Below are 17859 nucleotides of genomic sequence, written 5' to 3'. Positions count from 1 at the left end.
TACCAAATCACCACCATGAAACTACGTGTACGTTGGGCTGAATTCCTTCCATGCACTTGGTTCTGGATCATTCTTCTTTCTTTGGAAGAAGACGCACATGCAGCAGATCAATCCTCGTTTATACAGTGAGTTCCTGTTTGTTAATTACTATCAGGGTACGAGATGAAGTGCAATTTTAAAAAAAATAATTTAAATTACTTGACACCAGCATGCTTTGTGCTGCACAAAAGATGTTGTGTCGACAAAAGTCCTAAAACAGTCATATGAAAAAATATGTTGAAAAGAGTAATGTAGTATGTCGAAAAAACATTAAAAGTCATATTGTAGTATGTTGAAAAAGGTCACAGTGTAGTATGTCGAAACAAATCATTGAATGTCATAGTATACCATAGAATGTCATAAGAAACACCATAGCATGGTGAAAAATAGTCATAAAAAGTCTTAAATATAATAAACTACTAATAATTATAGTATAGTATCCTTTTCAAAAAAGTTATAAAATGTTGTCTTCAGTCAAGTTTGAATCCCAGAATTTGTTTGATTTTCCTGTCTGTGATGATTGTGTCTCAACTGAATGAAACAAATGACAAATGAAATCAAAACAATAGCTTTTATTTGTCAATAAACTAAAGTCTAGTTTGTCAGTTGGATAACTTTTTGAAATTGAGATTTTGATGGTAAAAAAAAAGGAAACTCATACGGCAAGGCAAGGCAAGTTTATTTGTATAGCACATTTCAACAACAAGGTAATTCAAAGTGCTTCACATAAAACCATTAAAAGCATCAAAACATAAGGCAAAAGAAAATTAGATTTAAAAACAATTAAGAACATTCATTAAAACACTAAAAAGCAGTGTAAGAAATAAAATACAGTAGTGAAATGCAGGAAATTGATTAGTATCCTTGAATCAGGTTCAATTAAAGGCAGCAGCAAACAGAAAAGTCTTCAATCTTGATTTAACCTCTTGAACCCTCGGTCTATTTTTAGCCCTGTGCTCGAAAATGTCCTACCCTTACGCAAAGGGACTTATCTCGCTAACTACAAGGTCTATTTGAATAATTTAAATGGCATAATAACACAAATAAATGTGAGCTTTGTTAAGATGTGTACATATCATTGTATATGTTACTGGTAAATGCTGGACGAATGTTACACACAACTCAAATTGAAAATGTTCAGGTTTTACTTTTTTTTTTAACACAAAAAGCACTTTTATTGATTTGAAATGATGCAGAAGCTGGCCTAAACTCTCCCAAATCATATCACAACACGTCAACAGTCCTTTTAAAAAAGAATTGGCTTTGATAGAGTGAAGTATGCCTGAGAAATCAAGGTCAGCTGAGGTCAGCCAACGTCAATTCTGATTTTGGAAGTAGCACAAATAGCTGTTTTATTGGACTTTTATATACTATATAACTCTATATTTCACTTATTGTATCACTAATAGTGTTCAATCTATCTAATACAGCAGTTTGGCATCATTTTGAGCGCTTTGGCTATATAAAAACCTGTAAAATATGGCTCATTTTCGTCAGAATTTGAGTTTTACGTGATGTATTTGAACCTTACTAAAGCCTGTGATTGGCCGATTTGCGCATGTGACATAAGATTTGAAACGGAAGAGTGTGAGGAGTGTATGATGCGATCTTCGAGTTGTTTGACAGAATTTTAAGCCAATAAAATAATCGAAAACCGTGATCCGCCCCCATGGGTCAAACCCATTGGCCAAAACTGAAATAGGTCAAATGTTAGTTACCCTAAGTTAGATTGATCCCAATGTCTTCAGGAAACAGTTCAGAGCCGACACAGGATGTTGATAGAACAGTAGGACCCGGAGAAATATGCCTTTGTTTACATCAAAACAGCACAAAGGTAAGGAGTTTATGAAATATTAGCGGTGAAGCTGGTGTGTTGTTCTGGTGCTTGTTTGCTCACAGCTCTGTGGTGGTTTCACTTAGATAAATAGTGAAGATATTGTTGAGGCTGAAGCTTCTGGAGGAATCGCAAGGCCGCTGCTGTGTTTACTTCTTTCTGCGCAGGCGCATCATAAAGTAACTCGATCCGGTCCAAATTCAAAACAGTATTTAATTAAACAATGACGACTGTAAACTGATGATGACAATTACAATCTATAATACACTATCGATAGTATGCATCTCGAGAGCAGAGACCACGTGCAACTCCACTCACAGGCCCGACCAAGTCGGATCCTGCAAAGCGAACTACCATGGCCTGGCGCACGTCCTCGCAAACAGTCCTTTTATGTCCTTCGATGGTCGGAAAGTGTCCGAAATCTGTCGTAAAACACAAAGGCCGTCTTCTGGGGTCAGTGATTGGCTTCCAATCGCTCTGACGCCTCCTTCATCGATCCACTGCTCATCTCAATGGCTGGCCTCCTTGTGACATCACCTCTGACATCACCTCTGACCTGCCCTCTGTCCTGCGGCCGCATGGTCCTACCCAGGAGTCCTCTCTGTTGTTTTATGGCAGTCTGCTTCCTCATCAGTTGTCTCCGGTTCTCCTCCTCCTTTGTTGGCCATTTGTCCAGCACCTCTGTGTCCCCTTTGATGTCCCCTTTGATGTCTCCGAAAAGCCTTGCCTTGAATTCCTTAACTTTCCCTGATGGCTATTCTTTACAGTGTTTAAATCCTCCAGTGTTTATGCATTCATGATTTCAATACATTCAATATGTCAATATACTGTAACATATAATATCCTTCATGTAAACATATTACAAACATAATTCATTCTTCAGTAAATATTTTGTGACTCTTACATATTCTACATTTTATTATTGTGACACTTCTATTCACCACTAAGGGTGCTATAAATTCTACTAAATAATGCTTTTAATTCTTAAATTCTCCACAATATCTTTGGATTCAGTGTGTTATTGGCGTGTTTTCTGCGGTCCACAGCCAACCCTTATGTGTTGCGTTTCATTGGAAATTTGGTGGGAAAAAGAAACTGATAGTTTCATTCACAGTTGAGTTCTTGCGCAACTTCAGGAGGAGTTGAGTTATTGCGCAAATTCACAAGGAGTTGCGTTATTCCACACCTTCCTGCAACCCACACTCCAAACTGCAGTTGAGCTGACAGCATGAATCCTGTGAGTTACCCGTATGAGAATCTTGCATTGCAGGGGAGCAATGATGGCTTACCTGGATACCCTGGACTGCCTGGACAGCCTGGAGGACCTATGGTTCAGTACACCACTGTGAACATCGACTCGGAGGCCCCCGGGGACCATGTCATCTGGTCAATCTTCAACTTTTTCCACTTGAATCCCTGCTGCCTCGGACTGGCGGCTCTCGTCTTCTCTATCAAGGTGACTCATTCATGGAGAATGTTCTACTATTGCCTATCAAAGAATATTGAAAAAAGAAAAATAGTTTTTCAATTTCAAGTAGCACTTTTTTTAAACAAAGGAGAGATAGGGTTAGAGGAAAATAAACGTTTCACCATAATTTTTAAGACAAAACACAGCCCTCACTTAGACCATGACAAGAATCATGCAGAGCACGGACAGTTAGGAGACAATGTTCATCTCTAAGATTATAGAAATCACTATGCTTGAAAATGAAAGTTTAAATATTGAAACATTAAATAATGATCAAAGACAACTTTAAATGTGTTTGCTGGACATTCTTAAATACGAAGAATCAGAACACTTATGTAAGTTAAACTATATATAGGAAATGGGAGAAAGCGATCTCATTTCCAAAGTAGAAGTACAGCAAACCTTAGGGTCAGTGTTGGCGGGTTACGGCCCCTTGAGGTGGAGCAGTACTATGAATCCACTTCTAAAATCAATGTGCTTTGGTCCTTCCAGGCCAGAGACCGGAAGATGGCTGGAGACATGTCTGGTGCCCGACACTACGGCTCCACTGCCCGCTGCCTCAACATCTGGGCCACAGTCCTGGTTTGCCTCATGGTCCTTATTTGCATCATTGTTGGCATCGTTATGGCCGTACGAATTAATCAGGTGGTCAGCAGTTACAGGAATTATGGGACAAATTACAATAACAATTACCCTTACGGTGGCTCTTACCGTGGCTAAATTTCAAATGGTGTTCAGAGTTTCCTGCTGCTGTGGCTTAGTGACTCTTGTGGTTCTGTGCTTTACACTTACGGCAATTTGTAACCTTAATATCTTTTTTAGTTATATCCTCAAGCAAAACAGATACTTTTTTCCATTTGTGTTACAAAAGCCTTAAACTCAGCCATGTTTCTTTAATGACAATCTGCTATTCACATTTATGCCGGACTATGTTATCAGATTTTGATTTCCTGTCTGCAAGGCATTTGTTTTAGCAATGTTTCTGAAAAAAGAGAACTTTTTAATCTGTCAATAAAGACGTCTGTTGAATAACTTTGAAATGTGCTTGTGAGATTTTTAAGGTATATAAACAGATTGTGGACATACTGGCATGATTTTCATAATTTCCACAAATTATGGTGTTTTGACATTTTCACTGGTGCTGATTTCAAGCCAAAGAACTCCACCCAGAAAGGAAGTGTGTGTGTGTGTGTGTGTGTGTGTGTGTGTGTGTGTGTGTGTGTGTGTGTGTGTGTGTGTGTGTGTGTGTGTGTGTGTGTGTGAGATATAAACCATAGTTTATAACAGACTTTATTTGCCAACCGATAGTAATAATGCTGGTAATACACACACCTCTCAGAAAACACAGCCTCTATAATGTTTCTTCGATGAGTCTTGTATTATCAAAAAAAAAATCGAAAAAAATGAAGTTTTCAACAGGGATTAAGTATGACATCATGGCTGACCATGAGCCATCTGGTAGACTATACAGCTTCAACCCCATTTGTGTCGACTTTCTTCCATTTCTAAACTTTTTTTGGTAGCTCTTAATTAAAGATGTCAAGTATATAAACAATGTGATTTCATATGAAATGCATTTGGTGTGTTGTGGCTTGGCTCGCAGTATAACTCGTGGTGGGAAGGATGGTCAGTGTGCATTTCTAATGTTGGGACAAAACACAATGGCAAGTACTTTTTAGATGTTTAGTGCTGCCAGGATGATCTATTTATGTAGGCCAACCCGCACTGGTTCCTCTGACATAAAGCAAATGTGATATATATATATATTTCTATTTCATTGGATTATTGCAGAAACCTTTAACATTAGGCTATAAACAAACTACACCCCGATCACATGACTTCACGTCACCACCACTAATCTAAAGGCGGACTAGTGTTCTGCGTGATTACATCATGTGATCTTATTTAGGCACTACTTAGCAATTGCCTTTCTTTAAGACCCGTAAAAACATCAAGGTTCACAAGTGTGGTAGTTAGTAACGTATTTCATGTCGTAGACCAAAATTCTAAAATCTCTAAAGCCTGTGTTAACCACAAACATTATTCCCATTCCTACAGCGCTCTATGACCAGCGTTTTCATTTTCTGTCGCTTCTGTTATAGTTAACATCCGGATTGTTTTTTTACTAATCCTCTATGCTTTCTATTTCACCTCTTCAACAGATGAATTAGCTCGGCAGCCAAACCAGTTAAAATGTAAATAGGTCCACCTGGAGTCTTGAAAAAAATGAAATATGACCATTTCACTGCTGTACACTTTATTATGAGACACTGAATGCTTTCAAAATGGAACATTGTTTCCATAAATGTATCGACCCATTTATTATTAATTTAACTCTTCTCATATAGGATTCTGGGATACAAGTCGTCACCAGGCAGAGGACGCACAATACGAGAACATCCTTATCCTCAGAGTCATAATAATAATTATGTTTCTTATTGTTGCAGTAAATACGATCACCAGAGTAGACAAGATGTTCTGGTCCAGAGAGGTAAAGGTTACATAAACATTATCAATAAACAGTTTTTCACTAGGACCAAAATCTCTTTAATTATTTGAAATCTGCAGTATTTCAAATTGAGTTAAGAATTTGCCTATTTTCAGCCCTCATCAGGGATATGGTTTTGTCATCATGAAACAAATTCAGTCAAATGAAATAAAAAGTGGAAATTTCACAACTCGGTCTTTGGTAAGTAAGAGTGACCACTTTTTACTCATCATGTGTCTCCAGTAGTTCCCAGTTTGTAGTAACACCTCAGAAAAACAGATGAGATTTTTATTGCAATATATGCAGATGTGTTGCAGCTGAATTAGACTTGTATTACATCTTTTGTGCAGCACAGAGCATGCTGGTGTCAAGTAATTTAAATTATTTTTTTTTAAATTGCACTAAATCTCGTACCCTAATAGTAATAAACAAACAGGAACTCACTGTATAAACGAGGATTGATCTGCTGCATGTGCGTCTTCTTCCAAAGAAAGAAGAATGATCCAGAACCAAGTGCATGAAAGGAATTCAGCCCAACATACACGTAGTTTCATGGTGGTAATTTGGTATAAGACACCAGTGGCGGGCTGTGCATTTTATACCTGGGCCTTCACTGCTGAAATAACACCTTATAACCACACGATGGCGCCACAGCCCAGAGTTATTATTTGTTTCTTGGGCTGTAACTATATAACGTTACGTATTTGTATTAAACCGTTTGGTACGAGGCTTACAAACCGAACAATACGTTTGAATAATACTAGTGCATTTGGAAAATACAGAAGCTTAAATTGTAGGAAATATAATGTTTTCTGAGCTCACTAGGAGACAACGGTCTGTGTGACCTCTGAACCAGAACAAAAAGAACCACAACAAAAAGCTGATGCTCCGCAAGTGTTCCGGGAGGCTAGGCTAACTAGCTTAACGGAAAAACAACAACAGCAACACGCATTCTGCTACACACTCAAGGGCCATTCAGATATTAGATGTAAAAAAACGAACCAGTTGACAAACCAAATGATCACATCCTCTTTTCTTTGTTGACAAAGATTAATCCCACTGTTAAATCCCAACTCACAAATCCGTTTCTCCTCCTTCAGCCAAAAAACAAAGCTAGGTAAAAAAAAATTAAAAATCTACACCAAGCAAAATGAAAAAAATATAATTTCATTCATATCTTTCAATATCAACTCTTACTACTCGCCTAAGCCTCTGCTGTTAAGTTTCGTTTCACGACAGTCACGTGCTCGCCCACTGACCAATCACAGCACAGAATCTCACTGCAGCGCTGCTGCTAATGCTGACGTAGCTGTAGGCCTGCAGGCCGCTCTGGCGCATCAAAGAATGTTAAACTAAAGATCTGATTGGTTGAAGACTATGACAATCAACAATATCGTCCCCATTCACTTAAACCGCACATGGAGGCACTTGTGAGTCTGCAGGCCTCGGGCCTCTCTTCTTACCTAGAGACACAGAGGTGAAATCCATCCATCCATCCATTTTCCTCCGCTTATCCGGGGTCGGGTCGCGGTGGCAGCAGGCCAAGCAGGCTGACCCAGACTTCCCTCTCGCCCGCAACATTTTCCAGCTCATACTGGGGGATCCCGAGGCGTTCCCAGGCCAGGTGGGAGATATAATCCCTCCAGCGTGTTCTGGGTCTTCCCCGGGGTCTCCTCCAGAGGTGAAATCTGATTGGATAAAAGCTCTACTTAAAACAAGCTGCACTGGAAGCAGAGCAACTGAGGAGCACAGTAGCTGTGCAATGAGAAAATAAGATAATGGGAAAAATATTTTTATAAATTATGATACATGTAGTGTATTTATGAAATATTTTAAAATGATGAAATAGCTATAACTTTGTGATTCTGTTTAGGCCAGCAGAGAAGGCTTTGCAGGCCCTGACAGCTCATGTCCCTCATGTCCCTCATGTTTCACCAGCAGTGCTGTTAGACTGGAGAGCTTATTTTGGATCACTTTTCTGTATTTCCCTTCAACACACACACGTACCATGTTGATATGAATTCTCTTCTCTGTGTGTAAGGAGATATAAACTATGATGACATTTTTGAAGTAACGATGTCCTGGGGAGTTTTGCTGTTAACAAACTTAAGTTGCTTTTTGATCAGCTCATCAGAATTAGTCCTGCATTCAGTAATGCAGATTTAGGACACACTGTTTAGTCTTGGCGTCGTCTGTAACACTGGGTCAAGCTTTTGTTCATAAATATCTGTTCAGAGTCAGAATAAGGAAATACTACACCCCCCCCCCCCCCCCCCCCCCCCGTTTCCTTTCTGGGTGGAGTTCTTTGGCTTGAAATCAGCACCAGTGAAAATGTCAAAACACCATCATTTGTGGAAATTATGAAAATCATGCCAGTACGTCAACAATCTGTTTATTTACCTTAAAAATCTCACAAACACATTTCAAAGTTATTCAACAGACGTCTTTATTGACAGATTAAAAACTTCTCTTTTTTCAGAACCATTGCTAAGACAAATGCCTTGCAGACAGGAAATCACAATCTCATAACAGTCCGGCATAAATGTGAACTACAGATTGGAGAAACATGGCTGAGTTTAAGGCTTTTGTAACACAAATGGAAAAAAATATCTGTTTTGCTTGAGGATATAAGTAAAAAAGTTATAACAGGTTACAAACTGCGCCGTCAGTGTAAAGCACAGAACCACAAGAGTCACTAAGCCACAGCAGCAGGCAACTCTGAACACCATTTGAAATTTAGCCACGGTAAGAGCCACCGTAAGGGTAATTGTTATTCAAATTTGTCTCATAATTCCTGTAACTGCTGACCACCTGATTCACTCGTACGGCCATAACGATGCCAACAATGATGCAAATAAAGACGATGAGGCAAACCAGGACTGTGGCCCAGATGTTGAGGCAGCGGGCAGTGGAGCCGTAGTGTTTGGCACCAGACATGTCTCCAACCATCTTCCGGTCTCTGGCCTGGAAGGACGAAAGCACATTGATTTTAGAAGTGGATTCATAGTAATGCTCCACCTCAAGGGCCGTAACCCGCCAACACTGACCCTAAGCTCAGTCTGATAAGGATTGTTGTACTTCTACTTTGGAAATGAGATTTTATCCCATTTCCTATATATAGTTTTCCTTACATAAGTGTTCTGAGTCTTCGTATTTAAGAATGTCCAGCAAAGTTTGCAACAAATATAAAGTTGTCTTTGTTCTTTAATCTCATTTCTCCATGTTTTTATTTTTCCTTATTTGTAATTTTTTGTTTCAATATTTAATCTTAGAGATGAACATTGTCTCCTATCTGCCCGTGCTCTGCATGATTCTTGTCATGGTCTAAGTGAGGGCTGCGTTTTGTCTTCAAAATTATGGTGAAAGGTTTATTTTCCATGAACCCTATCTCTCGTTTGTTTAAAAAAAAACAATTTTTATTTTTTCAATATTCTTTAATTGGCAATAGTAGTGGATTCTCCATGAATGAAAGTCACCTTGATAGAGAAGATGAGAGCTGCCAGTCCGAGGCAGCAGGGATTCAAGTGGAAAAAGTTGAAGATTGACCAGATGACATGGTCCCCGGGGGCCTCCGAGTTGATGTTCACAGTGGTGTACTGAACCATAGGTCCTCCAGGCTGTCCAGGGTGTCCAGGGTACCCAGGCTGTCCAGGGTGTCCAGGGTAACCAGGGTGTCCAGGGTGTCCAGGTAACCCATCATTGCTCCCCTGCAATGGAACATTCTCAGTCGGGTAACTCACAGGATTCATGCTGTCAGCTCAACTTCAGCTTGGAGTATGGGGTACAGGAAGGTGTGCAAGAACTCAACTCCTCGGGAAGTTGAGCAAGAACTCAACTGTCAATGTAACTATCGGTTTCTTTTTTTCACCAAATTTCCAATGTAACGCAACACACAAGGGTTGGCAAAGAACATACAATACAAGCCTTTTGGCTTCTTAAAAAAATCCCCAAAGAGTTTGCAGATTCATTTAAAAAAACAGAACATTTTGTCCATTAAACAATCCTTTTGATTTCCCCCCCAACTGACACATAAATAAAACATACTATATCATAGTTTTTTGATGATTTTTTTAATGACATGCTATAATATGACGCTTAATGATTTATTTTATGGCATACTATACTATTACTTTGATGAAATACGATGCCTTTTAATCATTTTATATGACATACTACCATATGACTTTCTTTTTTTTTAACATCAAAATCTCAATTTCAAAAAGTTATCCAACTGACAAACTCAACTTTTGTTTATTGACAAATTAAAGCAATCGTTTTGATTTCATTTGTCATTAAATGAAAGTTGAGACACAATCATCACAGACAGGAAATCTCAAACAAATTCTGGGATTCAAACTTGACTGCAAACAACATTTTAGGATTCTATACTATGATTATTAGTAGTTTATTATATTTAATACTTTTTATGACAATTTTTCACCATGCTATGGTCTTTTTTATGACATTCTATAGCATACTACGACATTTAATTATTTGTTTCAACAGACTATATTACGACTCTTTTTAACATACTTTTTTATACTATGACTGTTTTAGGACTTTTGTCGACACAACATCTTTAGTGCAGCACAAAGCATGCTGGTGTCAAGTAATTTAAATTACTTTTTTTTAAATTGCACTAAATCTCGTACCCGAATAGTAAGAAACAATCAGGAACTCACTGTATAAACGAGGATTGATCTGCTGCATGTGCGTCTTCTTTGCTACTTCCAAAGAAAGAAGAATGATCCAGAACCAAGTGCATGGAAAGAATTCATGTAGTTTCATGTTAGTGATTTGGTATATGACACTGAAATGAGTCCCTCATGTTTCACCAGCAGTGCTGTTAGACTGGAGAGCTTATTGTGGATCATTTTTCTGTATTTCCCTTCAACACACACACACACACATGTACCATGTTTATATGAATTCTCTTCTCTGTGTGTAAGGAGATATAAACTATGGTGACATTTTTGAAGTAACGATGTCCTGTGGAGTTTTCTTGTTAACAAACTTAAGTTGTCTTAACATTCACCTGAAGGCGTTGTGTGAGGTGTAACACATGTGATGTAAAACATTTGCCATGTTTTCCTGATATTTACTTAAGGTCATCGTACTTCTCACATCTTAATTATCTTTAAATCGTATTATTGTATTTTAGCATGCATGTGTATTGATTTTTGGGTGTGGTCGGCTCAATACTCTGCTCTTGTTGAACATGTTGCTTTTTGTTCAGCTCATCAGAATTAGTCCTGCATTTATTCATACAGATTTAGGACACACTTTTTTGTCTTGGTGTCGTCTGTAACACTGGGTCAAGCTTTGTTAATAAATATCTGTTCAGAGTTAGAATAAGGAAATAGACAGACGTCTTTATTGACAGATTTAAAAGTTCTCTTTTTTCAGAACCATTGCTAAAACAAATGCCTTGCAGACAGGAAATCACAATCTAATAACATAGTCTGGCATAAATGTGAACTATAGATTGTCATTTAAGAAACATGGCTGAGTTTAAGGTTTTTGTCACACAAATAGCAAAAAATATCTATTTTGCTTGAGGATATAACTAAAAAAGATATTAAGGTTACAAATTGCGCCGTAAGTGTAAAGCACAGAACCGCAAGAGTCACTAAACCACAGCAGCAGGCAACTCTGAACACCATTTGAAATTTAGCCATTAGCCGTAATGGTAATATCTACTCTGGTAATAACTGTTCACGTGTACGGCTACGACGATGCCATAAATGATGCAAATGAAGACGATGAGGCAAACCAGGACTGTGCCCCAAAACTGGTGGCGAAGGATGTGTGGCCTCAAGGCCGCCAGGTCAGCCGGGAGCAGCCTCTGGACCACGGCTGGAACTCCAGCAGGAACAGAGGCCCCGATGCTTAAGCCCGGGTAGAACCCGAACGCAGGAGCAGGTCTGGAACTCTTGCACAGACCGGGACAGGTCACATACTTTCCTGAGCAGGGCTGGAATGCAGACTGGGATCCGGGAAGAGACCGGGCCTCCTCAGGGCCAGAGCAGGCATGGGGAACTGGCTCAAGCTAAGACCTGGAGCAACACGAGCAGAGACAGAGGGCATGTCTGAAGACCTGGTACGTACTCGTACACATTAACTCACCAGCCTCTAAAAGATCACATTTTCTTCTTCATAATTTTGTGTTAAACAACTAGTCACAACTCATTTATAACTCAACTTATTTATTTGTTCTGCATTTGTTACTTTGAAGACTTGAACTTGAAGAAAGTCCAAAGTGGAGATGGAGCGACGCCCACCTGTTGATAGCTTCCTCCAGCCACCAGAGGGCAGAACCTCTTGTAAATGACCCTCGTCTGATATTTAATGTGTTGAGAGTGAGCTATGATACAAACCTCTTGTCTTGTATTTAGATTCTTTCCTGCAGAAATAAAGAGTTTAGTTCAAATAGGTGATGCAAATAAAAAAAAGCTCTGACCTAATAACATATGTATTATTATTATTATTATATTACATTATTATTGTTTTATTTTTCTACAGTTCTAGCACCATTATTCTGTCCGTTTAAATGTAACCCTTTAATTTGTTGCAGTTTTTAGAGAAAATGTAAAATTTATAATCAGTGTTTTATCTTTAACAAACAATTGAATTAAACTGGTAAATTAAGATTTAGTTGATGATGATGGCAATTAATTGGGTCAGTCGCTCACATTATTGGACCAGATATTTGTCAATATTACATTTTTAAAATCTAATATTGACTGATATGGTAGAGAAATTGGACAGATGAACTAAGGGCTCTGTCTGAAACAAAGTGGTCATTGGGAACTGGACCACAATAAATGAACCGGAATAAATCAAGTTTAGTTCCCACTACTGTGACATAAATTAGACTGTTTATGCAGCTTGCAATGCATCTGGCATGATCTGCTATATTAGGCTTTATTATAGTTTACAGTGGTGACAATCATTTAGTTTATTTTGTGTAGCTCTTGTTTAAAGATGTCAACATTATATATAAACAATGGGATTTCATTAGAAACACATTTGGTGTGTTGTGGCCTGGCTCACAGTATAACGAGTATTTTTATTTTATTTATTTATTTGCACAATTCAAACAATGAAATTCAAAACAAACAAACATAACAGAGATAAATGAATATCACAGTGCAGGAGGAGGCAGAAAGCCAACTGGGCTTATTTGAAGCCTCCACCTATATAATATTGAAATTTTACAAAATTACAAACATAAAGTATAAATAAGACATTACATTACAACGAAAGAAAGAAAGAAAGAAAGAAAGAAAGAAAGAAAGATAAGATAAAAAATAATGTAATTGTGTCAAGTGTGTGCGAGCATGTGTGTGGATGTGAGAGTGAGCATTGTCCTGTGTTTGATCAGTGATGTTGGATTATACACCTGCAGTAACTCATAAGCAATGGCAATACAAGTCCCTATGAGTGAAACAACTGCAAATGTAATGTAGCAGCCAAAACAAGAAAGACATGAACAATAATACATAAAAGACTGTTACAAGACCGCAGTTAGATGTTCTTTTAGGCACCTTTTGAAACATTTTACAGAGAGACATTTTTTAGTTAAGTGGGAAAAGTCATTCCATAATTTGGTTCCCCTGAACCTTATTGAAAATTGACCTCTGCTAGTCAGTAATTTAGGAGGATGAAGATGTGAAGATTGGCGAGTTGAGTATGAGTGAACCTGTGAATTAAATTTGTAGTAAGTCTTGAAATGATCAGGAATATTCCCTTCACCAGAAAGTATCTTATAAATGAAAACACAAGTTTGGGAAGTGTTGATGTTGTAAATATTGAGAATCTGCAATTTCCGAAATAGAGGAGCAGAAGATGAGTGTGACTGTGATCGGGTTGCGATCCTAACAAAACGTTTCTGGAGGACCAACATTTTTTGCAGAGAAGTAGGGAAAGTACTTGCCCAAACTATATTACAATATGAAAGATAAGGATAAATGATACTGTAATAAAGAATAAGTAGACAGTCTGCAGAGACAAGATGTCTAACCCTACTTATTATTCCAATAGATTTGTTTATTTTTCTACTAACACAGTCAATCTGTTTACTCCAACTTAAACTCTCATCAATAATAACTCCTAGGAATTTTGTAGATGACACTTGAGGCATCTCAACAGATTCAATTATAATTTTAGATAAATCCTTAGAGTAAGATTTTTTGCCACTGAAAATAATGAAATTAGATTTTTTGATATTCAAAGATAGTTTATTTAATTTGAACCATGTAGCATAGGCAGTTAAACCAGCATTAACTGAGTAGTGGGAAGGATGGTCAGTGTGCATTTCTAATGTTGGGACAAAACACAAAGACAATTGCAAACATCTTTAAAAAAGAAAAGGTATACTCCAAGTACTTTTTAGATTTCAGGTCAGATATAGGAGATGCACTTATGACTTCTGGTGACGAGTAGTTCTCTTGAATACTTATGTTGAATACACTTATTGTAAGTCGCTTTGGATAAAAGCGTCTGCTAAATGACTGTAATATAATGTAATGTAATATAGAGTGATGCCAGGGTGATCTATTTATGTAGGCCAACCCGCACTGGTTCCTGTGATATAAAGCAAATGTGATATATATATATATATATATATATATATATATAAAATAATTAATTGGATTATTGCAGAAACCTTTAACGTTAACGTTTAATGGCTATAAACAAACTACACCCTGATCACATGACTTCACATCATGTGTCTCCAGTAGTTCCCAGTTTGAAGTAACACCTCAGATGGATGTGATTTTTATTGCAATATATACAGATGTGTTGCAGCTGAATTAGACTTGTCTTACATATTTTGTGCAGCACAACGCATGCTGGTGTCAAGTAATTTAAATTACTCGTACCCTGATAGTAATAAACAAACAGGAACTCACTGTATAAACGAGGATTGATCTGCTGCATGTGCGTCTTCTTCCAAAGAAAGAAGAATGATCCAGAACCAAGTGCATGGAAGGAATTCAGCCCAACATACACGTAGTTTCATGGTGGTGATTTGGTATATGACACTGAAAAGAGTCCCTCATGTTTCACCAGCAGTGCTGTTAGACTGGAGAGCTTATTGTGGATCACTTTTCTGTATTTCCCCTCAACACCCACACGCACACACACACACACACACATGTACTATGTTTATATGAATTCTCTTCTCTGTGTGTAAGGAGATATAAACTATGGTGACATTTTTGAAGTAAGATGTCCTGGGGAGTTTTCTTGTGAACAAACTTAAATTGCTTTTTGATCAGCTCATCAGAATTAGTCCTGCATTTATTCATACAGATTTAGGACACACTGTTTAGTCTTGGTGTCGTCTGTAACACTGGGTCAAGCTTTGTTTGTTTGTTTGTTTATTTGTTTATTTATTTAGCAGGGACAATGCCCACTAATCAACAGTAGAACTGTAAGTGAGCCAGAGTTAGCCAGAGAGGCTAATTTCCATCTGCATCCCCCCCCCCTGTTTCCTTTTTGGGTGGAGTTCTTTGGCTTGAAATCAGCACCAGTGAAAATGTCAAAACATCATCATTTGTGGAAATTATGAAAATCATGCCAGTACGTTCACAATCTGTTTATTTACCTTAAAAATCTCACAAGCACATTTCAAAGTTATAAAACAGATGTCTTTATTGACAGATTAAAAACTTCTCTTTTTTCAGAACCATTGTTAAGACACATGCCTTGCAGACAGGAAATCACAATCTCATAACATAGTCCGGCATAAATGTGAATAGCAGATTGTCATTAAAGAAACATGGCTGAGTTTAAGTTTTTTGTAACACAAATAGCAAAAGTATCTGTTTTGCTTGAGGATATAAGTAAAAAAAAAGGTATAAAAGGTTACAAATTGCGCCGTCAGTGTAAAGCACAGAACCACAAGAGTCACTAAACCACAGCAGCAGGCAACTCTGAACACCATTTGAAATTTAGCCACGGTAAGAGCCACCATAAGGGTAATTGTTATTGTAATTTGTCCCATAATTCCTGTAACTGCTGACCGCCTGATTCACTTGTACAGCTATGACGATGCCAACAATGATGCAAATAAAGACGATGAGGCAAACCAGGACTGTGGCCCAGATGTTGAGGCAGCGGGCAGTGGAGCCGTAGTGTCGGGCACCAGACATGTCTCCAGCCATCTTCCGGTCTCTGGCCTGGAAGGACCAAAGCACATGGATTTTAGAAGTTGATTCATAGTAATGCTCCACCTCAAGGGCCGTAACCCGCCAACACTGACCCTAAGCGCAGTCTGATAAGGTTTGCTGTACTTCTACTTTGGAAATGAGATTTTCTCCCATTTCCTATATATAGTTTTCCTTACATAAGTGTTCTAATTCTTTGTATTTAAGAATGTCCAGTAAAGTTATTAAAACATTTAAAGTTGTCTGTTCATTATTTAATGTTTCAACATTTAAACTTTCATTTTCAAGCCTAGTGATTTCTATAATCTTAGAGATGAACATTGTCTCCTAACTGCCCGTGCTCTGCATGATTCTTGTCATGGTCTAAGTGAGGGCTGCGTTTTGTCTTAACAAATATGGTGAAACCTTTATTTTCCTCTAACCCAATCTCTGCTTTGTTTAAAAAAAGTGCTACTTGAAATTGAAAAACAATTTTTCTTTTTTCAATATTCTTTGATCAGCAATAGTAGAAGATTCTCCATGAATGAAAGTCACCTTGATAGAGAAGATGAGAGCTGCCAGTCCGAGGCAGAAGGGATTCAAGTGGAAAAAGTTGAAGATTGACCAGATGACATGGTCCCTGGGGGCCTCCGAGTCGATGTTCACAGTGGTGTACTGAACCATAGGTCCTCCAGGCTGTCCAGGGTGTCCCGGCTGTACAGGGTATCCAGGGTATCCTGGGTAACCAGGGTGTCCAGGTAACCCATCATTGATCCCCTGCAATGGAACATTCTCAGTCGGGTAACTCACAGGATTCATGCTGTCAGCTCAACTGCAGTTAGGAGTGTGGAGAGGGGAAGGTGGGCAAGAACTTAACTCCTCGTCAAGTTGCGCAAGAACTCAACTGTCAATGTAACTAACAGGTTTCTTTTTTTCACCAGATTTCCAATGTAACGCAACACACAAGGGTTGGCTGTGGATATGGCAAAGAACATACAATACAAGCCTTAAAAAAATTAAGGCTTGGGGAAACATTTTCACTTTTATACAACATTCTATACTTTTACTTTTTATGACTTGTTCCGACATACTATAAGATTAAGTTTTTCGACATACTGTACTATGACTTTTAATGATTTGTTTCGACGGACTATATTACTACACTATACTGTGACACACTTGTTCCTTTTTATGACATACAATAATGACTTTTTATGGAATACTATACTGTGAAATATTTTGGGCATACTGATCCATCACATTTTGGACGTTTGTCTGACATACTATACTGTGACATACTATGTCGCATAGTGCTTTTTGAATTCATCATCAACATTGTGGGCATGTTGGCATGCTGCCGAACATTTAGCTCTCAGAACCTTTTGCAGAGGACATGAGAGTGAGATCAAAAGCATTGACGATTCAGTCACTTACAATGCATCACACTTGGGGGAAAAACATTACCCCGAATCACCTTTAAAAGCAGGCTTAAAACCCCATCATGTTCTGCTGCCTTCTAACGTGTTTATGTTGTACATTAGGATTATCTCTACATTTGTATACACTCTGTTTTATTCGATCTTTTAAAGTTTGTTTTTAGTCCTTTCAAGTTTTAATGTTTTTAAAGCTCTTTGAAATTTTGAAAAAAGCCCGACAACCTCATAAGCAAATGTTTCCTGTGCACAGGCTCACTGAAAAAGTTACAGGCTACATCATACATACTGATTCGGTGAATTATTAAATGTGCTGTTGACTAACACGAATCTGCCACAATGCAATGCACAAAGGAAATTAAGTTATTCGTAGCTGGCAAAAAAATGTTTGGGTGGTTTTCAAAATAAGCATCCCATCTGAGGTAACAACGTCACACATTATT

General features: G+C 38.1%; 2 protein-coding genes across 2 annotated transcripts; one reads left to right on the top strand and one right to left on the bottom strand.

The window, feature by feature from the left end:
* Window positions 1–3076: 3076 nt before the first annotated feature.
* Window positions 3077–4381, top strand: LOC306698919 (interferon-induced transmembrane protein 3-like). Its single transcript, XM_079163419.1, has 2 exons — window positions 3077–3329; window positions 3834–4381. The coding sequence occupies exons 1-2, from the start codon at window positions 3102–3104 to the stop codon at window positions 4059–4061; spliced, it is 456 nt and encodes a 151-aa protein (XP_079019545.1). The 5' UTR covers window positions 3077–3101; the 3' UTR covers window positions 4062–4381.
* An 11083-nt stretch (window positions 4382–15464) lies between these two features.
* Window positions 15465–16808, bottom strand: LOC306698209 (uncharacterized protein). The gene is made up of 2 exons (XM_079162423.1): window positions 16539–16808; window positions 15465–16016 (listed from the first exon to the last, which is right to left on the bottom strand). Exons 1-2 carry the CDS (start codon window positions 16800–16802, stop codon window positions 15789–15791), a joined length of 492 nt encoding a protein of 163 aa, XP_079018549.1. The 5' UTR covers window positions 16803–16808; the 3' UTR covers window positions 15465–15788.
* Window positions 16809–17859: the final 1051 nt, after the last annotated feature.

The sequence above is a fragment of the Pholis gunnellus genome (assembly GCF_910591455.1).
Source record: "Pholis gunnellus genome assembly, chromosome: 7".
Taxonomy (NCBI): domain Eukaryota; kingdom Metazoa; phylum Chordata; class Actinopteri; order Perciformes; family Pholidae; genus Pholis; species Pholis gunnellus.
Note: the sequence above shows the minus strand (reverse complement) of the source record. Positions and strands in the feature narration are given on the sequence as shown.

Coding starts and splice junctions, on each gene's coding strand:
- LOC306698209 (XM_079162423.1), bottom strand. CDS start 16,802: ATGAATCCTGTGAGTTACCCGACTGAGAATGTTCCATTGCAGGGGATC. Junction 16,017..16,538: donor CTCTCATCTTCTCTATCAAG/GTGACTTTCATT, acceptor TGGTCCTTCCAG/GCCAGAGACCGGAAGATGGC.
- LOC306698919 (XM_079163419.1), top strand. CDS start 3,102: ATGAATCCTGTGAGTTACCCGTATGAGAATCTTGCATTGCAGGGGAGC. Junction 3,330..3,833: donor CTCTCGTCTTCTCTATCAAG/GTGACTCATTCA, acceptor TGGTCCTTCCAG/GCCAGAGACCGGAAGATGGC.